Here is a 17,228-nt window from a genome sequence, read left to right on the forward strand (position 1 = left end):
AAGGAGACTCACCCACGCTGTATGCCCAGTGGGGGCACACACCTCCACCCACCCCACCCCACCCCTGTGACAGCGAGGGAGGGCACTGGGTCCTATTTCACAGTGTGCTCAGCACACCCAGCCAGATGGGGGCAGGGCCATGGCAGAACCCCGACAGCCCCCTACAGTTCCAGCTCATGACCCAGGAAGGCCCGGTGGGGGTTGGGGGACGCTATGGAGACACAGGGGGCAGCCTGGAAGTTCTCAGCTGTGCTTGATGGCCGCCAGCTGGCCGCTGTTTTGCTTTCCCGCAGCGTGGTCACTTAGGCAACACGGCAAGTCCAGGTGGGCTCTGGCCCTTGCAGACACCCTGCCTGGAGGCCAGCCCCATGAGGCTGTGGGACAAGGATGCACTTCGCTTGGGCACTCGGCTGTCACATCTTGGTCAGGCGCAGCACATTCAGCCGGACAGGGAGGAAGGTGGCACCAGCCGCATAGGCGATCTCCCGCAGGACTCCCTCCCACTTTCGTTCCTCTTCATTGTACCTGGGGGTTGGAGATGGGGGTGGGACCCGGCTGAGAGGTGGGGGCAGGAGGTGCTGGGTGCACCCCTAACCCCAGGCCTGTCCCAGGATCATCTGCTCTAGGAGAATCCCAGACCCAGGGCCTTCCCCCCAGGAAACACCTACCCCTTAAGCCACCCACCTCATATTCCAGGAAGCCCAACCCCCACAACAGGGCACCTCCCTCAAGAATCCCTGCAAGCCTCTTGGCTGGCTTCCCTCCAGAAAGGGCTGTGTTCCCCGCCCTGCATTCCAGCCCCAGAAGCGTCCTGCGCCAGCCCCCTGCCCCGAGGGGTACCCCCAAGTTCCACTTGCCCAGTGGTTCAGGGGGCACCCAGCTGACCCAAGTAATTTCTCCCAGCACCCTTGAAGGGTCAGCCATGAAAGCAGGGCCTGAGAAGCTGAGGCCCGGCTGCTTCCCAGCCCTGACTTAGCTCTCCCCTCCAGACCCTGCATCCAGGAGGGCGGAGGAGGAAAGGCCCGGCTGCCTTCCCACGACTCCCTTTGCTCCCTGGGCAGTGTATCTGGGGCTCTGGGCCCTTAAATGTGGGGTCAGCTCCCGTGAAACTTGGCCCTTCGCTGTGGGGGTGAGGGTGGCACGGGTGTCAGGTCAGGCTTGGCAACCAGACTAGTGTGGGTGCTTGCTGCCCCTCCCCATGGCACCCTGGATGAGGATTTGGCGGGAGGCCCGGATGACCTGCTTTGTGTCCCGTGCCCAGCCATGGGGTTGGCCGGTGGGGATCTGCGCCGCCCCCCCCCCCCACTCCCCGTCCTACTCCAGTGCCTACTTGAGGCTGGGCTCACCTCCAGATGTCATTGAGCTCCGTGGGGACCAGCTCCCCAGACTCGGTCTCCAGCGTGGCAAAGCCACCGAGGGCATAGAGGGCACCCCCCAGGCTGACGAGGCTGAGGGAGCTGCGCTCCTGCGGGAAGGCCTCAAAGGGCGTCCACCTGGAGGAGGTGGGGAGAGGCATCACCCAGGGTGCCTCCCCAGGGCTCTCAGCCCCTGCGGCGCCAGTGCCCACAGCACCCCAGCACCCCTCTGAAAATTGAGACCCAGGCTCTTGCCCACACTCCCAGGACAACTCCCTTCACCCACTCTGGAGAGCTGCCGCCCACCCGTCTGGGTCTCAGAGCAAGGCTGTCCCCTCTGGTCTCCACTCCTTCCCCTTTCCTGTGTAGCCCCTTGTCCTGCCACCCCGCCCGCCCAGTGACGTCCACCATGAGTGGCCTGAGTGGCCCTCCTTCTGTCCTGAAGGAACTCCTGCTCACTAACTCACCCCCCTTAGGGGGAAACACCTTCCCCCTCCACCCAGTCCATCTCTGTTGTTTCACCTTCTCTCCCGCCACAGCCCACCAGCTCCTGGTGTCCGGCAGGCCTGCCTCACTCCCCCAGCACCTGCCACCCCTCCAACCACACCTTCGCAAAGTCCTCCCTGTCCCTCAGGATCTAGGCCTGGGCTGGGCCCTCTGTCCCCTCTCCCCCAGGGAGCATGTGCTGCCCTTCCCAGCTCTCCGTCTGGCTCACCCCTCCCGGCTGCAGGCCTCTGCCCCACGGGCTCCTCCTAGATACCCCACCCCAGCACCAGGTTCCTTGTGTCCTAGTTGGACCCTCACTTTTAGGGAGCCCAGGGTTCTCCAGTACATGGTTCCCCACCCACTCAGAAGCACCCGCTTCTCCCTTTCTCTGAGTCCCCAGCATCTAATCATGTGCCCAGCCCTGCTTGTTAGAGGTGCAGCCTCTCACGCATCAGCATCTGCATCTCGACAACACCCTCAGGAGACTCAGGTGGCCAGGACAGTGTGGGAGGCCCTGGGCTATGTCTCTCTCCTGCCCTGTTCCCCCTGCACCCCAGCTCCAGGCCACCCATCTGGTCTCCTTGCCTCCTAGAAAGTCTCTAAGCTGGCCCCTCAGTCAGCTGCCATGCAGGGTCTCAGTAAAACCCAGGCAGGAGCCTACAGCCCTTTGCAGGCATTTCACTGCCCTCGGGAGAGCCCCTCCGTCGCCAGCCCCAGGACCCAGCAATCCACCCTCCCTCACCTTACACGCCACCCCACCCAGCTTGTCCCCTAATAGGTTCTGTTTTCCCCTAACTGCTGGGGCACCACCTCCCACTCTCCCTCAACCCTCCTGCAGGCAGAGCCCACCGGGTTCCCTCTCCTGCTGCCACCCACCTAACCCGGGACAGGGCAGCTTCTGCCCAGGTCACCCCTTCCCACCCAAGGAGCTCCCTCTAGCAGACCACATGGGACACGCCTTGGCCCCACCTGTGGGGGAAGCTGTTTCCCTGCCAACTGCCAGGTCAGAGGAGAGGGTCTGCTGCTGGGCCAGTGTCTGGGGGCGGCTCCCACACTCCACCCTCCCACCCCCACCCCCACAGACAGGATACTAAGGCCCCTGGCTATCCAGCCGCTCTGGAGCGGCAGGTGGGGCATCAGCATACTTGTTGTCCGCGATGCTGTACACCTCGGTGGAACCGGTCAGCCCAGTGTCGGTCACCCCAGCAGCCACAAAAATCCGGCCATCGTGGACCGTGGCCCCGAATAGTGAGCGTGCAGTCTGCATGGGCGCCAGCTCCTTCCACTCAAACTTCTTGGGGTCGTAGACGCACATCTTGTTTAGGCACTTCCTGGGGGAGGGGAGAGTGGGAGAGGGGAGAGGGCAGGTGGACTGGGGGTCGGACCATGGCTCCTTTCAATCAATGCCTACTCGCCCTCCCCCCCTTGCCCCCCTGCAGCCTGGGAAGCTGGCCAGCCCGGGAGGTGGTGATGCTGCTCCAACCCCAAGTCCTGCGGCCTCACCTGTCACTGCCTTTGCCACCGATGACGTAGACTAGGTCCATGTGGGATAGCACTGAGTGGCCGTACACGGCATAGGGCAGCGGGTCGGACTCACCCCATTTGAACGACCTGGAGGAGACGGGAGATGACGAAGCCAGCGCAAAGCTGGTCTCTTCGTCACCCATCCACGCACCCAGCGCGTGCATGGAGGCTTCAAAAACGGCATGGGGATATTCCGTATCTTTTAAATTTCCATTTGCCCCCACCTCACCTTTTTTCCCCTTTCTCTAAGTCCCCGCGTCTTCCAACCCAAACTCACTACCATTGAGTGATGCCAACTCACAGTGACCCAATAGGAAAGGACAGAACCGCGTCCTAGTCGATTTCCAAGACTAACTCTTGAAGAGAGTAGAAAGCCCCTTCTGTCTCCCGAGGACTGACTGGTGGTTTCGAACTGCGGGCTTTGAGGATCGCATCCCAGCACGCAACCCCTACACCAGCAGGGTCCCACCCCTCATATTCCAAGATATATTGCAGGAAGTCCCAGACCTCTGTTTCTGCTCCCCCTGCCCCATACACACCCATGCCCATCCCCAGCCGAGGTCCCAGGCCCTCACTCACAGCCGGTCGTAGCACATGACCGAGTCCAGGCTGAGCTCGCCGTCCTTCAACTCCCGGCCGCCGACCACGTAGATGGAGTTCAGAGCCTCCCCCAGGCCAAAGAGGCAGCGTGGCGAGGGCAGCGGCGGCATCCCCAGCCACTCGGAGTCCAAGTGGTCGAACTGTGTGGGCCAGCCGGGGGGCATCAATCAATTACAGCCCCCACATGCCATCCCTGCCCCCCTCCTCTGTAGCCCCCCAGGACTCCAGGGAGGGCCAACGCAGCCTGGAAGCATACACTGCCAGGGGGTGGTGTGATAAGATAGACGGTCAGCAAACAAACTCCTGGCCATCAGTCCATCTGACAAGACCCCAGTGGGTTTCTGAGATTGTCTTCATACTCCTAAAATTCCTCATCTCCCCCTCCCCAGCAGCTGGTGGTTGGGGGGGGGGGCTTCTCCACCAATGCCCAGAGACCACCATGATAGCAGTATGACATGGCACAGATTTGAAGGCCACGTCTGTAGCCTTAACACTAGCACCAAGCTGCCCCTCACCCCTCTAGCAACTGCCCCAGCCTCAGGCCCGGCCCACCCCAGACTCCTCACTGATGTTAGCCCTTCCTTGCTCACACCATCTCCCCCTGACCTGCCCCCTCCAGCGAACACCAGCCTCCCGACAAGGCTCAAACTGGTCTCCAGGAACCTGCCCCCTGCACTCTGAGCTGGCCCTAGTTTTACCATCTGTACAATGGGAGGGTCCCTGCCCTGGGCCCGCTCCTCCTTCAAGGTGTCTGCCCCCAGCCCATGTTCAGAGCCCAGACTTTCAACCACAACACCCCAGGGGCAGGGGGTGGAGTGGGGGGCTGCCATTCAACTGTCCATCAACCACCCTGGACCACATCTTGTCCTAGGCCAAGCGCCACCTCTCCAAGTACGCACAGCCTGCTCTCCTCCTCCCCCACCCCTCCACCTTCATGCTGTTCCCAGATCCCAGACCCCGGTGCTGGCCGCCCCCATCCGGGCTCCCAGCACCTGCAGGAAGTAGGCGCTCATAGGATCCTCCTTATTGTCTTCGTTGTAGAAGAGACCCCCGGCCACGAAGACCTGGTTCTCCTTGGTGACCAGGCTGACGTGGTTCTTGGGGATCTGCGTGGACAGGGATGCGCAGTAGCATTCATTGGCGGCCGGGTCATAGGCCACTGCGCCCCCCTCGCTGATCATGAAGATGAGCTCGTGCAGGAACATGCCGAAGCGCAGCGTGTCGTTGAGGATGCCGGGAAGGATGCGCTCGCCCTCCTCCTCCTCAGCGGTCTCTTTCTCAGACTCGCCCTTGCCCTTGGCCGTGCCCTGATCCTTTGCCTTGGGCCCGGAGGCTTCCTTCTCCTTCTTCTTCTTGCGCAGCACGGTGATGCGGCCCTCGTGCGCGTCCTTCACCATCTGCACCTTGCGCAGCAGCTCGGGCTGGGCGCGCACCAGCGGGTGCCGCTCCACGCGGCTCTCCAGGAAGGAGCGCGGCAGCAGGCGGCAGCGCACACTCTCGAAGACCGTGGGCAGCGCGCGCTGGCGCTCCGCTTGCGCCTCCGCGTCTCCGCCGCCGCCCGCCCACCGCATCACCGCCTCGAACACCACCTCCTCCTTCTCAACGTTGAGGCCGTCGCTGGAGATGATGGCGATGAGCTCGTCGGCCGAGAGCCCCAGGAAGTCGGCGTCGCGCGCCAGGAGCGCGAAGCGCGCGCAGATGAAGTCGCGCGCGGCCACGGCGAGGCGCGCGCAGTCAAGCAGGAGGCCGAGGCGGAAGACGGCGAGGCAGTTGGCGAGGCACAGACGCTTCTGCAGGAAGGACACGCAGATGGTGAAGATGGACGGGATCTGGAAGCGATGCGCCGCGGCGAACAGCTCCTGCACGCTCGCCTCGTCCAGCGCGATCTCCGAGGTGTACAGGTAGTGCAGCACCTGGGCCACCACGTCGGGGGACACCTCCTCCAGGCGCAGCTCGCCCGCCTGCTCGGGCTCCGCTAGGAAGCGCGCCCTGAAGTAGGGGCTGCAGGCGGCCAGCACCAGGCGGTGGCACGGGAACTCTCTCTCCCCGGCGCGCACCACGCAGTCCAAGAACTTGCCGTGGTCCAGCATGTCCTTGAGCCCGTCCTGCAGGAGGGTCTGCTGGTACAAGCGCTGCTCCTCGACCTGCTCCAGGCCCAGCGCCATGGTGGGTGGCTTAGCCGATGGGGACCGGACTGGGACACACACAAGCCCTTGGGGCGCTGCGCCTCCGCCCTCCTTCTGGGGCACACTTGGTCTGCGCAGCTGTCTTTGCCCAGCTATATATAGCGGTAAGGCGAGTAGCCGGACCGCCTGCGGTGACGTGGAGGAGACAGCTGTGTAGAGGTCCTCTCCCCCAGGCGACTTTGACTCAGGAGCTCATGGGACAGGGGCGAGAGGAGTGGAGAAATTTCTGGACCCTCCCTGCAAAGGCAGGCTGCACTTGACCGCGTTTCTAAATTGAGCACAGCAAGACCTGTCCGAGATGCCCCTGGGTGGGCAAGCTCTGACCCTCAGCCCCGGGGAGGGCGTAACACTGGTGCCCCTCTCCCAGGATCCCTCTTCTAACATGTCTCTCCAGCCTTCGTGCCCAGGTGTTTGTCTTCCTCGCTCTTTTATCCTACTCCAATGCCCTGGACACTGCTGTGAACTTGGCCCTGACATTCACCAGGTAGGGGCCTGGTTGTCCCACCTTTAAAAATGAGAACAGCCCCACCTCTGGCCCCTACCACTTGGTGCCCAGTTCTGAGGGCCTCTGGAGGACAAGAAGGTGCCTCCCGGAAACAAACTCAGCACTTTCCCATGGGGTCTGGGGCAAATCAGACAGGTCTAACTTGGTTATGCCAAGGCGGTGGGCAGTGAAGCTCAGAGGGCCTCTGCTGCAGTTCAGATGCTCTGAGGTTCTGTGTCCCTGTTCCAGGACGTTGACATCATATGTTGGATATGCTAGAAAATTAATGTCTCAGGTGTCTAATCTCGTAGTGGTTTAAAGGCCCAGAGTGAAGACTTACTTGTTAGGTTGCTAACTGCCAAGGCAGCAGTTCAAACCCACTAGCCGCTCCAAGGGAGAAAGATGAGGCTTCCTGCTCCCGTCATGAGTTACTGTCTCAGGAACCCCTAAGGACAGTTCTCTGTCCTAGAGGGTCCCTGGGAGTCAAATGGACTCTGTAGCAGTGAGTTTGGTTTTTGTGGGGGGTCTACTTATTTATTTATGAGGGGGGGTGACTTTCTGGATTCTCCTGTTCACAGACTAACATTCTTTAAGAGTTTGATACTTTTAATAATCCAGGACTTTGTCAGTACTCATTGTTCTTGGCAGTGCTGGGCATGATCCAAGCCAACTCAGAAAGGACCCCATGCCCAGGACAGAGACACTGGCACAGCCATACCTGCCTCAGGCTCTGGCCGACTGTCTATGGTCCGAAGAGTCGAGATGGATGGAGACTGTGGACCACCAATCCCAAAGTCCATCCTGCCCCAAATCCTGACATGCACCCTGCTCCTCCAACACACACACACACACACACACACACACACACACACACACACACACACACACATTGGCCTCAGCCAACAAGATTAACTCATTTCCAAAGTGCCAGAGACTACAGCTGTGGGTTAAATTTAGCCCCTGGGCACTGCTTTGGGGCACTCCCCCATCATCCCTCTGAGTCACTTGTTTATAACTCAGATTTTGGGGGGAGGCGGGGAGATGGGGTGGGGAATGTCAGGCTAGTGCAGGACTGAGTCACCTCCCCTTTGTGATCTCAGTGATGTCACGACCTGTCCCTCCCAAGCAGGTGCTTCACTCATCTCTAGTTCACTCCACCCATTGGTCCCTGGAGTCAACCAGATCTGTCACTCCACCCATAGGTCCCTGGAGTCAACCAAATCTGTCACTCCACCCATAGGTTCCCTGGAGTCAACCAGATCTGTCCACGTCCATAACCCACGAGGATCCCTCCCTGCCTGGATACTCCCCTCCCGACAAATTGTCCAAAATGCCAATCGAATTCTCATTTTACAACGACCAGGGCAGGAGGTACTGACTGAACAATTCATTTAGATTTATCAAATGACTCAATGAGTTATTTTTAGATGATGATGAATCCCACGGGGCTCAGGTCCTACCATGGAGGCCACTCAAGTATTTATATGCTGTCCATTCACTCCTGGAGAACCTACTGTGTGCTGGTCGGAGTGGTGGAGATTCCTCAGGGAATGAATCAGGCAGGAATCCCTGGCTTTGTGGAGCTTACACTGGAGGGAACAGGAGGAGACAGCGATAAGTAAATAGTTACACTGGATTCAGACGGTAGTAACTTGGGAGAAGAGGAAGGGGTCATGGAAAGTGATAAGTAACATTGGTAAACCTTTTAAACTGAACAGGCTGGGTGGATTCACTGAGAAAGAAGGTCACGTTCAAGCAGCTCCAAGCCCCCTAAGAGGAGGATTCCAGGCAGGGCAAAAGCCTTGAGGCAGAAGAATGATTGGCATGTACCAGAACTTCACAGAGCTCAGTGGGCCGCAAAGGTGACTGTTTGGACTTTAGTTTCTCCCGTGAGTGGAATGGAGAGCCATTGTTGGATTGCTTCCCCTCTTGATTCTGGAAAATTCCAACGTGTACAGAAGCAGAACAGGTAGTGGGATGGCCCTTGATCACCCTCTCCAGAAACACTCAGGTCATCAAGTCTCTTATTTCTACCTCAACTCACTTCACTAATCATCCCGGGAGAGGGGCTGCCCGGGGATGGGACGAGAGTGGGGGAGACAGAGAGGAGAAAGAATGACCCCAGGCTTTTTTTTTTTTAATTTGGAGACATGACGGTATTTATTCAGTCCAGGTGGGCACATATACAATTAGGGAATGCTCCTGCTGCTCAGGCACATGGAATTTGCCCAAGTTTGTCCCAATGGACCTGCACTAAACCAAGCTGCTCACTGCAGCCCTCCCTCCCTCATAGATCCACTCAGGTTGGAAGGAACCTCCCTCCCCTCCCCTACTTCCCACAGCTGCTCCACGGGTCCCGCAGCTGCTTGTTTGGGGTGCTTCTTGGGCATTTTAGGTGGGTCTGGACAGGAGGATTCCCACATGCAGGACTGACAGCCAACCTGGTGGTTTGTTTTCCTGGTAGTTATGGGCACTGTTAGTAGAGATGGGGGTCACAGAAAGAGGGAAGGACTGGAAATGGAAAAAAAGCACAATATTGACATTGCTACTTAATTCAAGCTCATTTAAGTTTTCTGAGTGCAGGGCAGTTCATTGTCCATCGAAGGGTTGTCTCTGGCTGTGAAGCTCAAGCACTGGGAGTGTTTTCTTTTATGGAACACAGAAAAACACCCCCCGGCTTGAAATCACAGCCAGAGTTTCTTCCACAAATTCAGGAAAACCACACTCAAGGCTAATCCACATTTACCAAGAGGTATGTATGAAGCATTCAAGCTGGTATTTCTATAAATTAAGCACTATAAAGAGGTACAACAGTGTGCATGCTTAAAAACCTTCTCACTAAAAGTTGAACTTCAATCCACTGGCAAACTCTTGAGACAGAAGTTCTGATCGAAGGCCTTGTGGCCTAGAAATGTAGCCTATGTCAGCAGAGCTCCTTGATCCTTTGACTTTAGGTGAAAAACCAGTGTATGAAAAGCCAGGATTGATGAAGAACCTTTCCCAAGTGTGATCCAGATGGGGGTCTCAGGCCGGAGCTTCCCAAAACTGGGAGCACTTTCCCAGCAGGTCATGAAGAGTGCCCCAGTGTTGAGAACCCCAGACAGAGTTACTGAGTCTCTGGCAACTTCCTGTGCTGTTGACATCTTGAGCTTGGGACAGCACCGATGACACCACACCATTGTCCGATTTCTCGAGACCAGGATGGTAGATGTTGTCTGTCGATGTTCTGGTGGCAGGAACACAGGGTAGGCATCAGGTGGGCATCTTCAGGACCGACCAGAGAACAGCTTGAGAGTGGATGTCCTTCCTAAGACCACAAAGGGTGACAAGGAGAATGGGTGAAGCTTTCTCGGTAAGAGGAGCCAGCTTCTGGGCCAAGCTAGAAGTTAGGAGTCTGGAGGGAAGCAAGTACTTCCCTTGGGAACTCAGATCCTCAGGCAGAGAGCTGACCCCAGGCTTTTAGTGGACTCACTCACCCTCTTCATTTTCCCCGCACTTAATCTTCACATCCCAAAGGCAACTGAAATTGAGACGAGAGCAGACAAGGACTAGTCCAATGAGGACTCTACAACAGGAGAGCAGCTTGTCCTTGTTAGGTGCTGTCCGGCCCAGTCGGGCTCACAGCTGCCTCAAGCATCACGGAAGGAAGCGCCATCCTGCAGCCGTTAGGTCAATCTATCTCCTTGCAGGGCCCCCTCGTTTGGACTGACCGCCTGCTTTGCCAGCTGTGGCAGTTACATCATCTCCTGTCAACTTGCGAAGGGGTGGAGTCCAGCCTGTTAATCAGGTCGCAGCTTGATGACCTCGTTTGGAGGCGCCACGGAGGTGAATAGCTCACTGGACACCAGATACACACTTTCACTCTCTGCTCCAGCTTCCTGCGGACAAGCCACACAGAGCTATGCTACAGGTCTAGAGCTGAAGGAGCCACGTGGAGACCCCACCAGCACTGAGATGCTTTCACCACCACTGGATCCATAAGACCTTCCACCCACTGGCTTGTGATCTTCCTGCTTCAACGTCATTGCGTGTGTTGCATTGAGTCTGAAGGGGAGTTTATAGATTGGCCTCAGACATATGGGCTGATATTGGACTTACGGACTTGATCTGGACTGGACTGGGGTGTTTCTCAATATACAATTACTCTTTGATATAAAGCTTTCTCTTATATATGAGTGTCCTGGATTTATTTCTCTAGTCACCTATGTTGTACGTTGGAGAGACAGGAACGACTCAACTCAAAAAGTCAATGCAATAGAAGTTTATTGGATGCCTGCGCAGGGACCAACTCTCCTGGCACGGAGCGGCCCAGAACCGTATGAGCAATTTTCTTTTATACCTTTATACAAGGAAGCGCTCTTTAGCTGTGCAAGCAAGCCGAGACAGAAGCAATGTTTGCGGTTCGCCTCGAGTCTTCTTTCCTCTGCAAGGGCCTGTTTGTGGTCAGCTTATTCTTTAACCCTTCCTCCTTATTTTTCCCGGATCTTTATCAGGAATCTTATATTTGCATATCCCACCCCCCGAGTTCTTTTCGAGAACTAGATTTTGCCTGCTCCTGCTTCTCTGAATGCAAAATGGCTTCTTTGGGGCTATGTTCCACACCTAGACCAACACACCAAGCATGCCAGGCCTCTCCGATGATGGGACCCTCCTCCCGAGGTGTCCAAAGCACGTGATCGGGCACTCTGGTGGCATCTCTCTGCAGACACGTGCACATTCTTGGGGCCCTATGTGGACCGTGCAACATTCTTCATCAACACCACGACACTACTGCGTCAGTTCGTCTCCCGGCTCCTTGTGTCAGTTCGTCTCCCGGCTCCTTGTGTCAGTCTGGGTGCTTCAGAGAAATAAATCCACAGAAATTCATGTACAAGAGAGAGGTTTATATAAAAGTTAAGTACACATCAAGAAAACATCCCAACCCAGTGCTGCCCAAGCCCACAAGTCCAACATTAACCCATTAACCCATGTGTCCGACACCAGTCCACAAAGTCTTCCTCCATCTCACAAAACAGACACAATGACACTGACGGCAGGAAGAAAGCCAAGTCAGTGAATGTGTAAGCATCTCAGCATTAACAAGGGTCTCCACATGGCTGCTCCAGCACCCAGGGCTGCATCGGGGTAGGTCCATGTGGTTTTTCCTCGGGGATGTCTTGCAGGAAGTGAGCTTTTCCAGCTGAAGCAGGGAACTGGCTAAGGCAGCTGCACCCTGGTCCGACCATCACAAAGCAAGAGACCTGAGAACTAGAAAGGCGAGGCTCACCGAGCCATTTATCTCTCCACCCTTCAATTAACCCCACATGTGTTTATCAGCTAGGTCGGCACAACAAACTAAGAGTTTCACTTCATCCTCTTTTCCTTTCCCAGCTGTCATTGGGCATGGCTGGCATGTGCTAAGCTGCATGTCTAAAGTGTACCATTGGACGTCCCCTCACAGAAGGGTCACAAGGAAGAGACGAGTCAGCCAGGGTGCAGTAAAGCAACGACAAAACACACAACACTCCTCTTGTTCTTTAATGTTTCTCGTCCCCTCCCCCATCACCACCCCAGTTCTACCTTACAAACCCGGCTAGACCAGAGCACATACACTGGTACAGATAAGAGCTCGCAACACATGAAATCCAGGACAGATAAATCCCTCAGGGACAGTAAGGGGAGTAGCGATAACATGAGGGTGTGGGGAAAGTGGGGGAGGGAGAGGGAGAAACAGGGAACTGATCACAATGATTCACATATAACCTCCCCCCACCCCCCTTCGAGGGGGATGAATAACAGAAACCGTGGGGGAGGAGAGACAGTGGACAGTGTAAGATATAAAAATAATAATTTATCAAGGGTTCATGAGGGTGGGGGAGGAAGGAAAAAAAGAGGAGCTGATACCAACGGCTCAAGTAGAAAGAAAATGTCTTGAAAAGGATGATGGCAACCAATGTACAAATGTGCTTGAGACCATGGAAGCGTGGATTGTGATAAGAGCTGTGTGAGCCCCCAGTGAAATGATTCATGAAAATAAATACATAAATAGAATAAAGTTTCCCGTCTGGTCATTCGGGGAGGCCAAGGTGGTCAACTCGTGGAGCCACCGCAGCAAGACGAGGGAGCATGCGCCCATCACGCGCACAAGCCTGCACGCACCCTTTCCTAGCCTCCCCCTCCACCCGCGTTCACCCAAGACCATCATGGACCTGCTTTCTGTCACTCTCATCCGCTCGTCGGGTGCTTTATACACAGACTCTCCTGGGCGGACGCTTCTCTAGGTCTGGCTTCTTTCACACAGTGGAGTTCTCTATGCTTCACCCTGCTGGTTCACACAGGTGTTTCACCAACAGTTTCTGCCTTTGGTAAGAGTCTCCCGCACGGATGGATGGATGGATGGATGGACGGACGGGGTCATTTAAGAGACGGCACGTGAAGCTCTAGAGTGAGCTTGCGCTCATTTTACCGGGCTCGGGGAATCCCTTGCTGATGGATGGTCCAGGAAACTCAACAAAGTCGCACCCCTCGTTGTGTGGGGGCCCCTGTGGCAGCAGACCAGCATGCCATCAGAGATGTCATGACCATAGATGGCTAGACTGTGCCACACACGTGGGGGTCTCCCACGCCTTCTAAATGGCCTTCTTACATTGGGCGGTTGTGTTGGTCCGGGTTGACTAGGGAAACAAATTGATAGAAACTCGTATATGTATATAAAAAGAGCTTTATATAAAGAGTGGTTGTGTATTGAGGAAACATCCCAGCCCAGTCCAGATCGAGTCCATACGTCTGATATCAGCTCATATGTTCAATACCAGTCTATACATTTCTTCTCAGACTCAGCCATTCAATGACACTGAATGCAGGAAGATCACAGGCCAGTGGGTGGAAAGTCTTGCAGATCCAGTGGTGATATAAGCATCTCAGCACTGGCAGGGGTCTCTACGTGGCTCCTCCAGCTCCAGGGCTGTCGTGTAGCTCCATGTGCCTTTTCAGCAGTAAGACAGCAGAGAGTGAGTGTATCTGACCTCCAGTGAGCTATTTATCTCCATGGTGCCACCAAATGAGGTCATCCAGCTGCGACCTGATTGACAGGCTAGACTCCACCCCTTCGCAAGTTGACAGGAGATGAGGTAACTGTCACACAGTGGAAGACCTCCAGGGTCCCCTGCCTTTCAAGAGCACGGGTTTCAGGCTCATTCTTCCAAGTGCATCCCAGTTGTCAGGGTTACCAGCCCTTAACACATCATCACAGGTCCGGTAGGTGCAATTGTACCGTGATAATAAGTAAAGATTATATTAAAGTGACAGAGAGCATGAAATAATGGAGTCAGGCACATTTCATGGTCGCATGCTCACCTCAGCCTCACTTGGTGGTCCACGTGGAGAAAGATCTTTATTGCTAACCAAGGCTTTTATATTTTCTAGGGACATGCAAGCCCCCTAATTATAGGTGAAGACATATGTCACAGGAAAGGGTTGTGCTATAGGTATCTATGTAATAGGGAAAATGAGGGATTGTGACAAGATGGGCGGATCCTAGATTCAGGATGGCAGCCTACCTTTGGATATCACTGAGCTGGTTTGACCTGTTCCCCGGCTCACTATAGACCATTATCAGTAGGGTGTAAACCCACCCTACAGGGACTGCAAGCCTTTAGGGAGACGTAGCCCATCGTCCTCAACAGCAGGGAGCGGGGCCTACCTGTGGTGGGACCAGACAGTAGTCTGGCAACTGACTGCCTTCAAGGAGAATACTTGACAATCATTTAGCATTAGTTGCCAGCAGTGTCCAAAGTCTAACATATATTTGGGGGAGACGACTTGGGAGAAATCTTTCTGTTTCCCACACCCAGTGACCATCACAGTGCTGGCCAAGGGCAGGGGACATGTGGAGCAGGGTGTGAAGAAGTTGTTCACCTCTGCTCCCACAAGCAGAGGCTGAGTGAGGCCAGTAACATCTCCCATATTGCCTTCCTTTCAGGTCCGCTGTCTGTATGTGCTTTACCTGATCATCTTCCCACTGTTACCAAGGATCAGGCTGGAGACGGTCACCTGTACATGCAGTGCAGATGTTCCGAGTGCCCAAGGGTCACAGCGCAACCAAACTAGGGTGGGGTGGGGTGGGGTGGTGCCGATTCTGCAGTGGGTGAAAAGAGGCTATCCCCGTTTGGGAAGATGAGGAGTTGTCAGTGGAGGCTGTTAGCAGGGAGCCCTTCCTTGCTCGCGAAGTGTGTGGGTGTGTGTGTGTGTCCGCGTACACACACGCACATGCAGTGCTATGAGATTGGGGTGTGTCCCTGTTATATTTAGTGACCACCCGGGGTGTGGGGACTTCCTGTGATTGAAGAGTCAATGTCACGGTGAGCCCTACCTGCCCAAAGTGGATGATGGGCCATGCTCTCCCAGCCCTCCCTTGCAGCTGGGGCACAAACAAGTGACCGAATGTATCAACTGGACACGTCTCGCCAAGGTTTTGACTCTGGGGAGCCGGCAAGCAAGGGCAGAAAGCATGCAGATCCTGCCTGGCTTGGTGAGGAACAGAGTGGGTTTCAGCACTCAGGAGGGTCAGTGGGGACTCGGTTTCCTGTGTCCTGCTCTTAGGCCCATTAGGACCCAGCTAAGGTGGCACTCACACTTCCCCTGGGGCACAGTCTAGCCGGGTGGTTTTGATATTGTCCTGATTACTCCAGAGCCCCAGGGTCCGGTTCTCTCAAGGGTTAGACTAACATCATTTGTCAGATAATTTCCCCCTGCATAAATTAGCTAGAGAAGGATCAGCCAATCCTGCTGGTTCACCAGTGTGGCAGTTACATCATCTGTTGTCAACTGGAGACCAGTGAAGGGATGGAGTTCACCTGTCAATCAGGTTGCAGATTGATGACATCATTTGGAGGTGCCAAGCAGATAAATAGCTTGCTGGAGACAGGACACCCACTCATTTTCTGCAGGACATTCCTGCTAACAAGCCACATGGAGGCACGCCTAAGCCCTGGAGCTGGAGGAGCCACATGGAGTTCCACACTAGCACTGAGATGCTTCCGGTGCCACTGGATCCACAAGACTTCCCGCCCACTGACCTGTGATCTTTCTTCCTGCATTCAGTGTCATTGCATGTGTTGCATGAGTCTGAAGAGGACTTCATAGATTGGTATCGGATGCAGAGGGACCAAGCAGGGGGCTGGGGACATGACTTGGGAATTGCACGGGCTCAGGTTCAGATCCTGCCTCCGTGGCTCTCTGGTCATGTCTACAAGTTGCTTTCTTTCAGGTTATGAGAGCCGCCTCAGGTTATGGGGTGAGGCTTGACTGTCAAGGGTTTGTTGTGGTGAGACCTGTGGTCTGAGGACAGGGCCCATGGTCTTATGGGGTCTTAGTTTAGGCTGGGCTGCAGAATTTCTCAAATTCCTCTCTTGTCAAAATGGGACAGGAATGAGGGGAAAGAAGTTGAAGGTGGGGTCATACAGCTTCTTTTCCTTCAGTGAAGTTTTTTGGTTTTGTTTTTCCTTTTGATTGCAACTTGGGAGAAGGTTTATCGAACAAATCTGTTTTCCACGAACAACTCACAGACACTGTGAGTCTCGTCCCTGAGGGCAATCCCCAAAGTCCAATGTCCCTTCTACCCTCTATTTCCTAGCTGTGACTCCTCCTCCTCCCTCGCCCCTCCTGCCTGCTAAGCCCCGTCCTTGGGCAAAGGCTTCTCTTGTGATCTGGAATGGTCAGTTCTTCGGCGGTCTTAGCTCCCTGGAGGTGCCGCCCCTTCTAAACTCCCTGCCAAGGAGTTGATCCCGACCCAGGGTGACCCTACAGGGCAGAGCAGAACTTCCCCTGTGGGCTTCTGAGGATGTGAGCCTTCCAAGGAACAGACCTCGTCTTCCTTCTGCAGGGCTGTGGCGTGGTTCAAACTCCTGATCTCCTGGTGAAGACAGCAACCCAGCACACAACCCACTACGGCCTCCCTTTATAGAAGCAAGGCTGAGAACTGAATGAACATTGAGCCGTGGCTGTAAGTTCACCTCCAGGTCTGAGGGTCCTTCCTTCAGGTTTGTGAACCCCAGGCTGGATCTCACCCTCCACTAGCCCCAAAGTTGCCAGCAAATCGGGGGAACCCAGCACGACTCCCCTCACTGAGCCGGACTGCAGTCTGGGCCTCCATCATAGTTCCATTCCGTGGCAGGTCCTCCAGGCGGGGAAAGGCAGCTCTGCGGGCTGGGCTCCCAGCAGCCTGGCCTCCAAGGGCCCCAATAGAGAGGGGACCCAAGCTGTCCACCCACACTCCACTCGGCCATGTCCCCATGCAGTCACACCTGTCCTAGACTTGCTGTGGATAGGGAACTAGAGACAAGACGGCAGTGTCACTTCTGGGCAGCAGCACTGAAGAGCTGGCGTCCCATCCTCTGCTCTCTCTTCTCCAACTCCGGGGTGGCTTTGCAGGCGCCCCCCTTTGTGGGGCCCTGAGATCAAAGCAGCCCCAGCTCTAAGCCACTGCATGGAGAATGGCTGCCGCCCACAGAGCGCTGCCCACAGCCCCTGAGGTGATCTGACTGCAGCACAGCCAGCCTGTCTTAGTCTCCACTGTGGGTGGCACAGGGAACAGGTCACAGGCACCCCAACCCA

At 55.7% G+C, this 17,228-nt stretch overlaps 1 protein-coding gene across 1 annotated transcript; it reads right to left on the reverse strand.

The window, feature by feature from the left end:
- Positions 1-413: 413 nt before the first annotated feature.
- On the reverse strand, positions 414-6,130 carry KLHL40 (kelch like family member 40). The gene is made up of 6 exons (XM_075555573.1): positions 4,958-6,130; positions 3,945-4,105; positions 3,345-3,452; positions 2,987-3,172; positions 1,347-1,493; positions 414-525 (listed from the first exon to the last, which is right to left on the reverse strand). The coding sequence occupies exons 1-6, from the start codon at positions 6,128-6,130 to the stop codon at positions 414-416; spliced, it is 1,887 nt and encodes a 628-aa protein (XP_075411688.1).
- Positions 6,131-17,228: the final 11,098 nt, after the last annotated feature.

Source organism: Tenrec ecaudatus, chromosome 8 (assembly GCF_050624435.1).
Source record: "Tenrec ecaudatus isolate mTenEca1 chromosome 8, mTenEca1.hap1, whole genome shotgun sequence".
NCBI lineage: Eukaryota > Metazoa > Chordata > Mammalia > Afrosoricida > Tenrecidae > Tenrec > Tenrec ecaudatus.

What these genes read in the sequence shown, in the direction of transcription:
- KLHL40 (XM_075555573.1), bottom strand. Translation starts at nt 6,130, where the DNA reads ATGGCGCTGGGCCTGGAGCAGGTCGAGGAGCAGCGCTTGTACCAGCAG. An exon ending in TGAGCGCCTACTTCCTGCAG is followed by an intron (nt 4,106 to 4,957) that starts GTGCTGGGAGCC and finishes TGGCCCACACAG; the next exon opens with TTCGACCACTTGGACTCCGA. An exon ending in GTCATGTGCTACGACCGGCT is followed by an intron (nt 3,453 to 3,944) that starts GTGAGTGAGGGC and finishes CGTCTCCTCCAG; the next exon opens with GTCGTTCAAATGGGGTGAGT.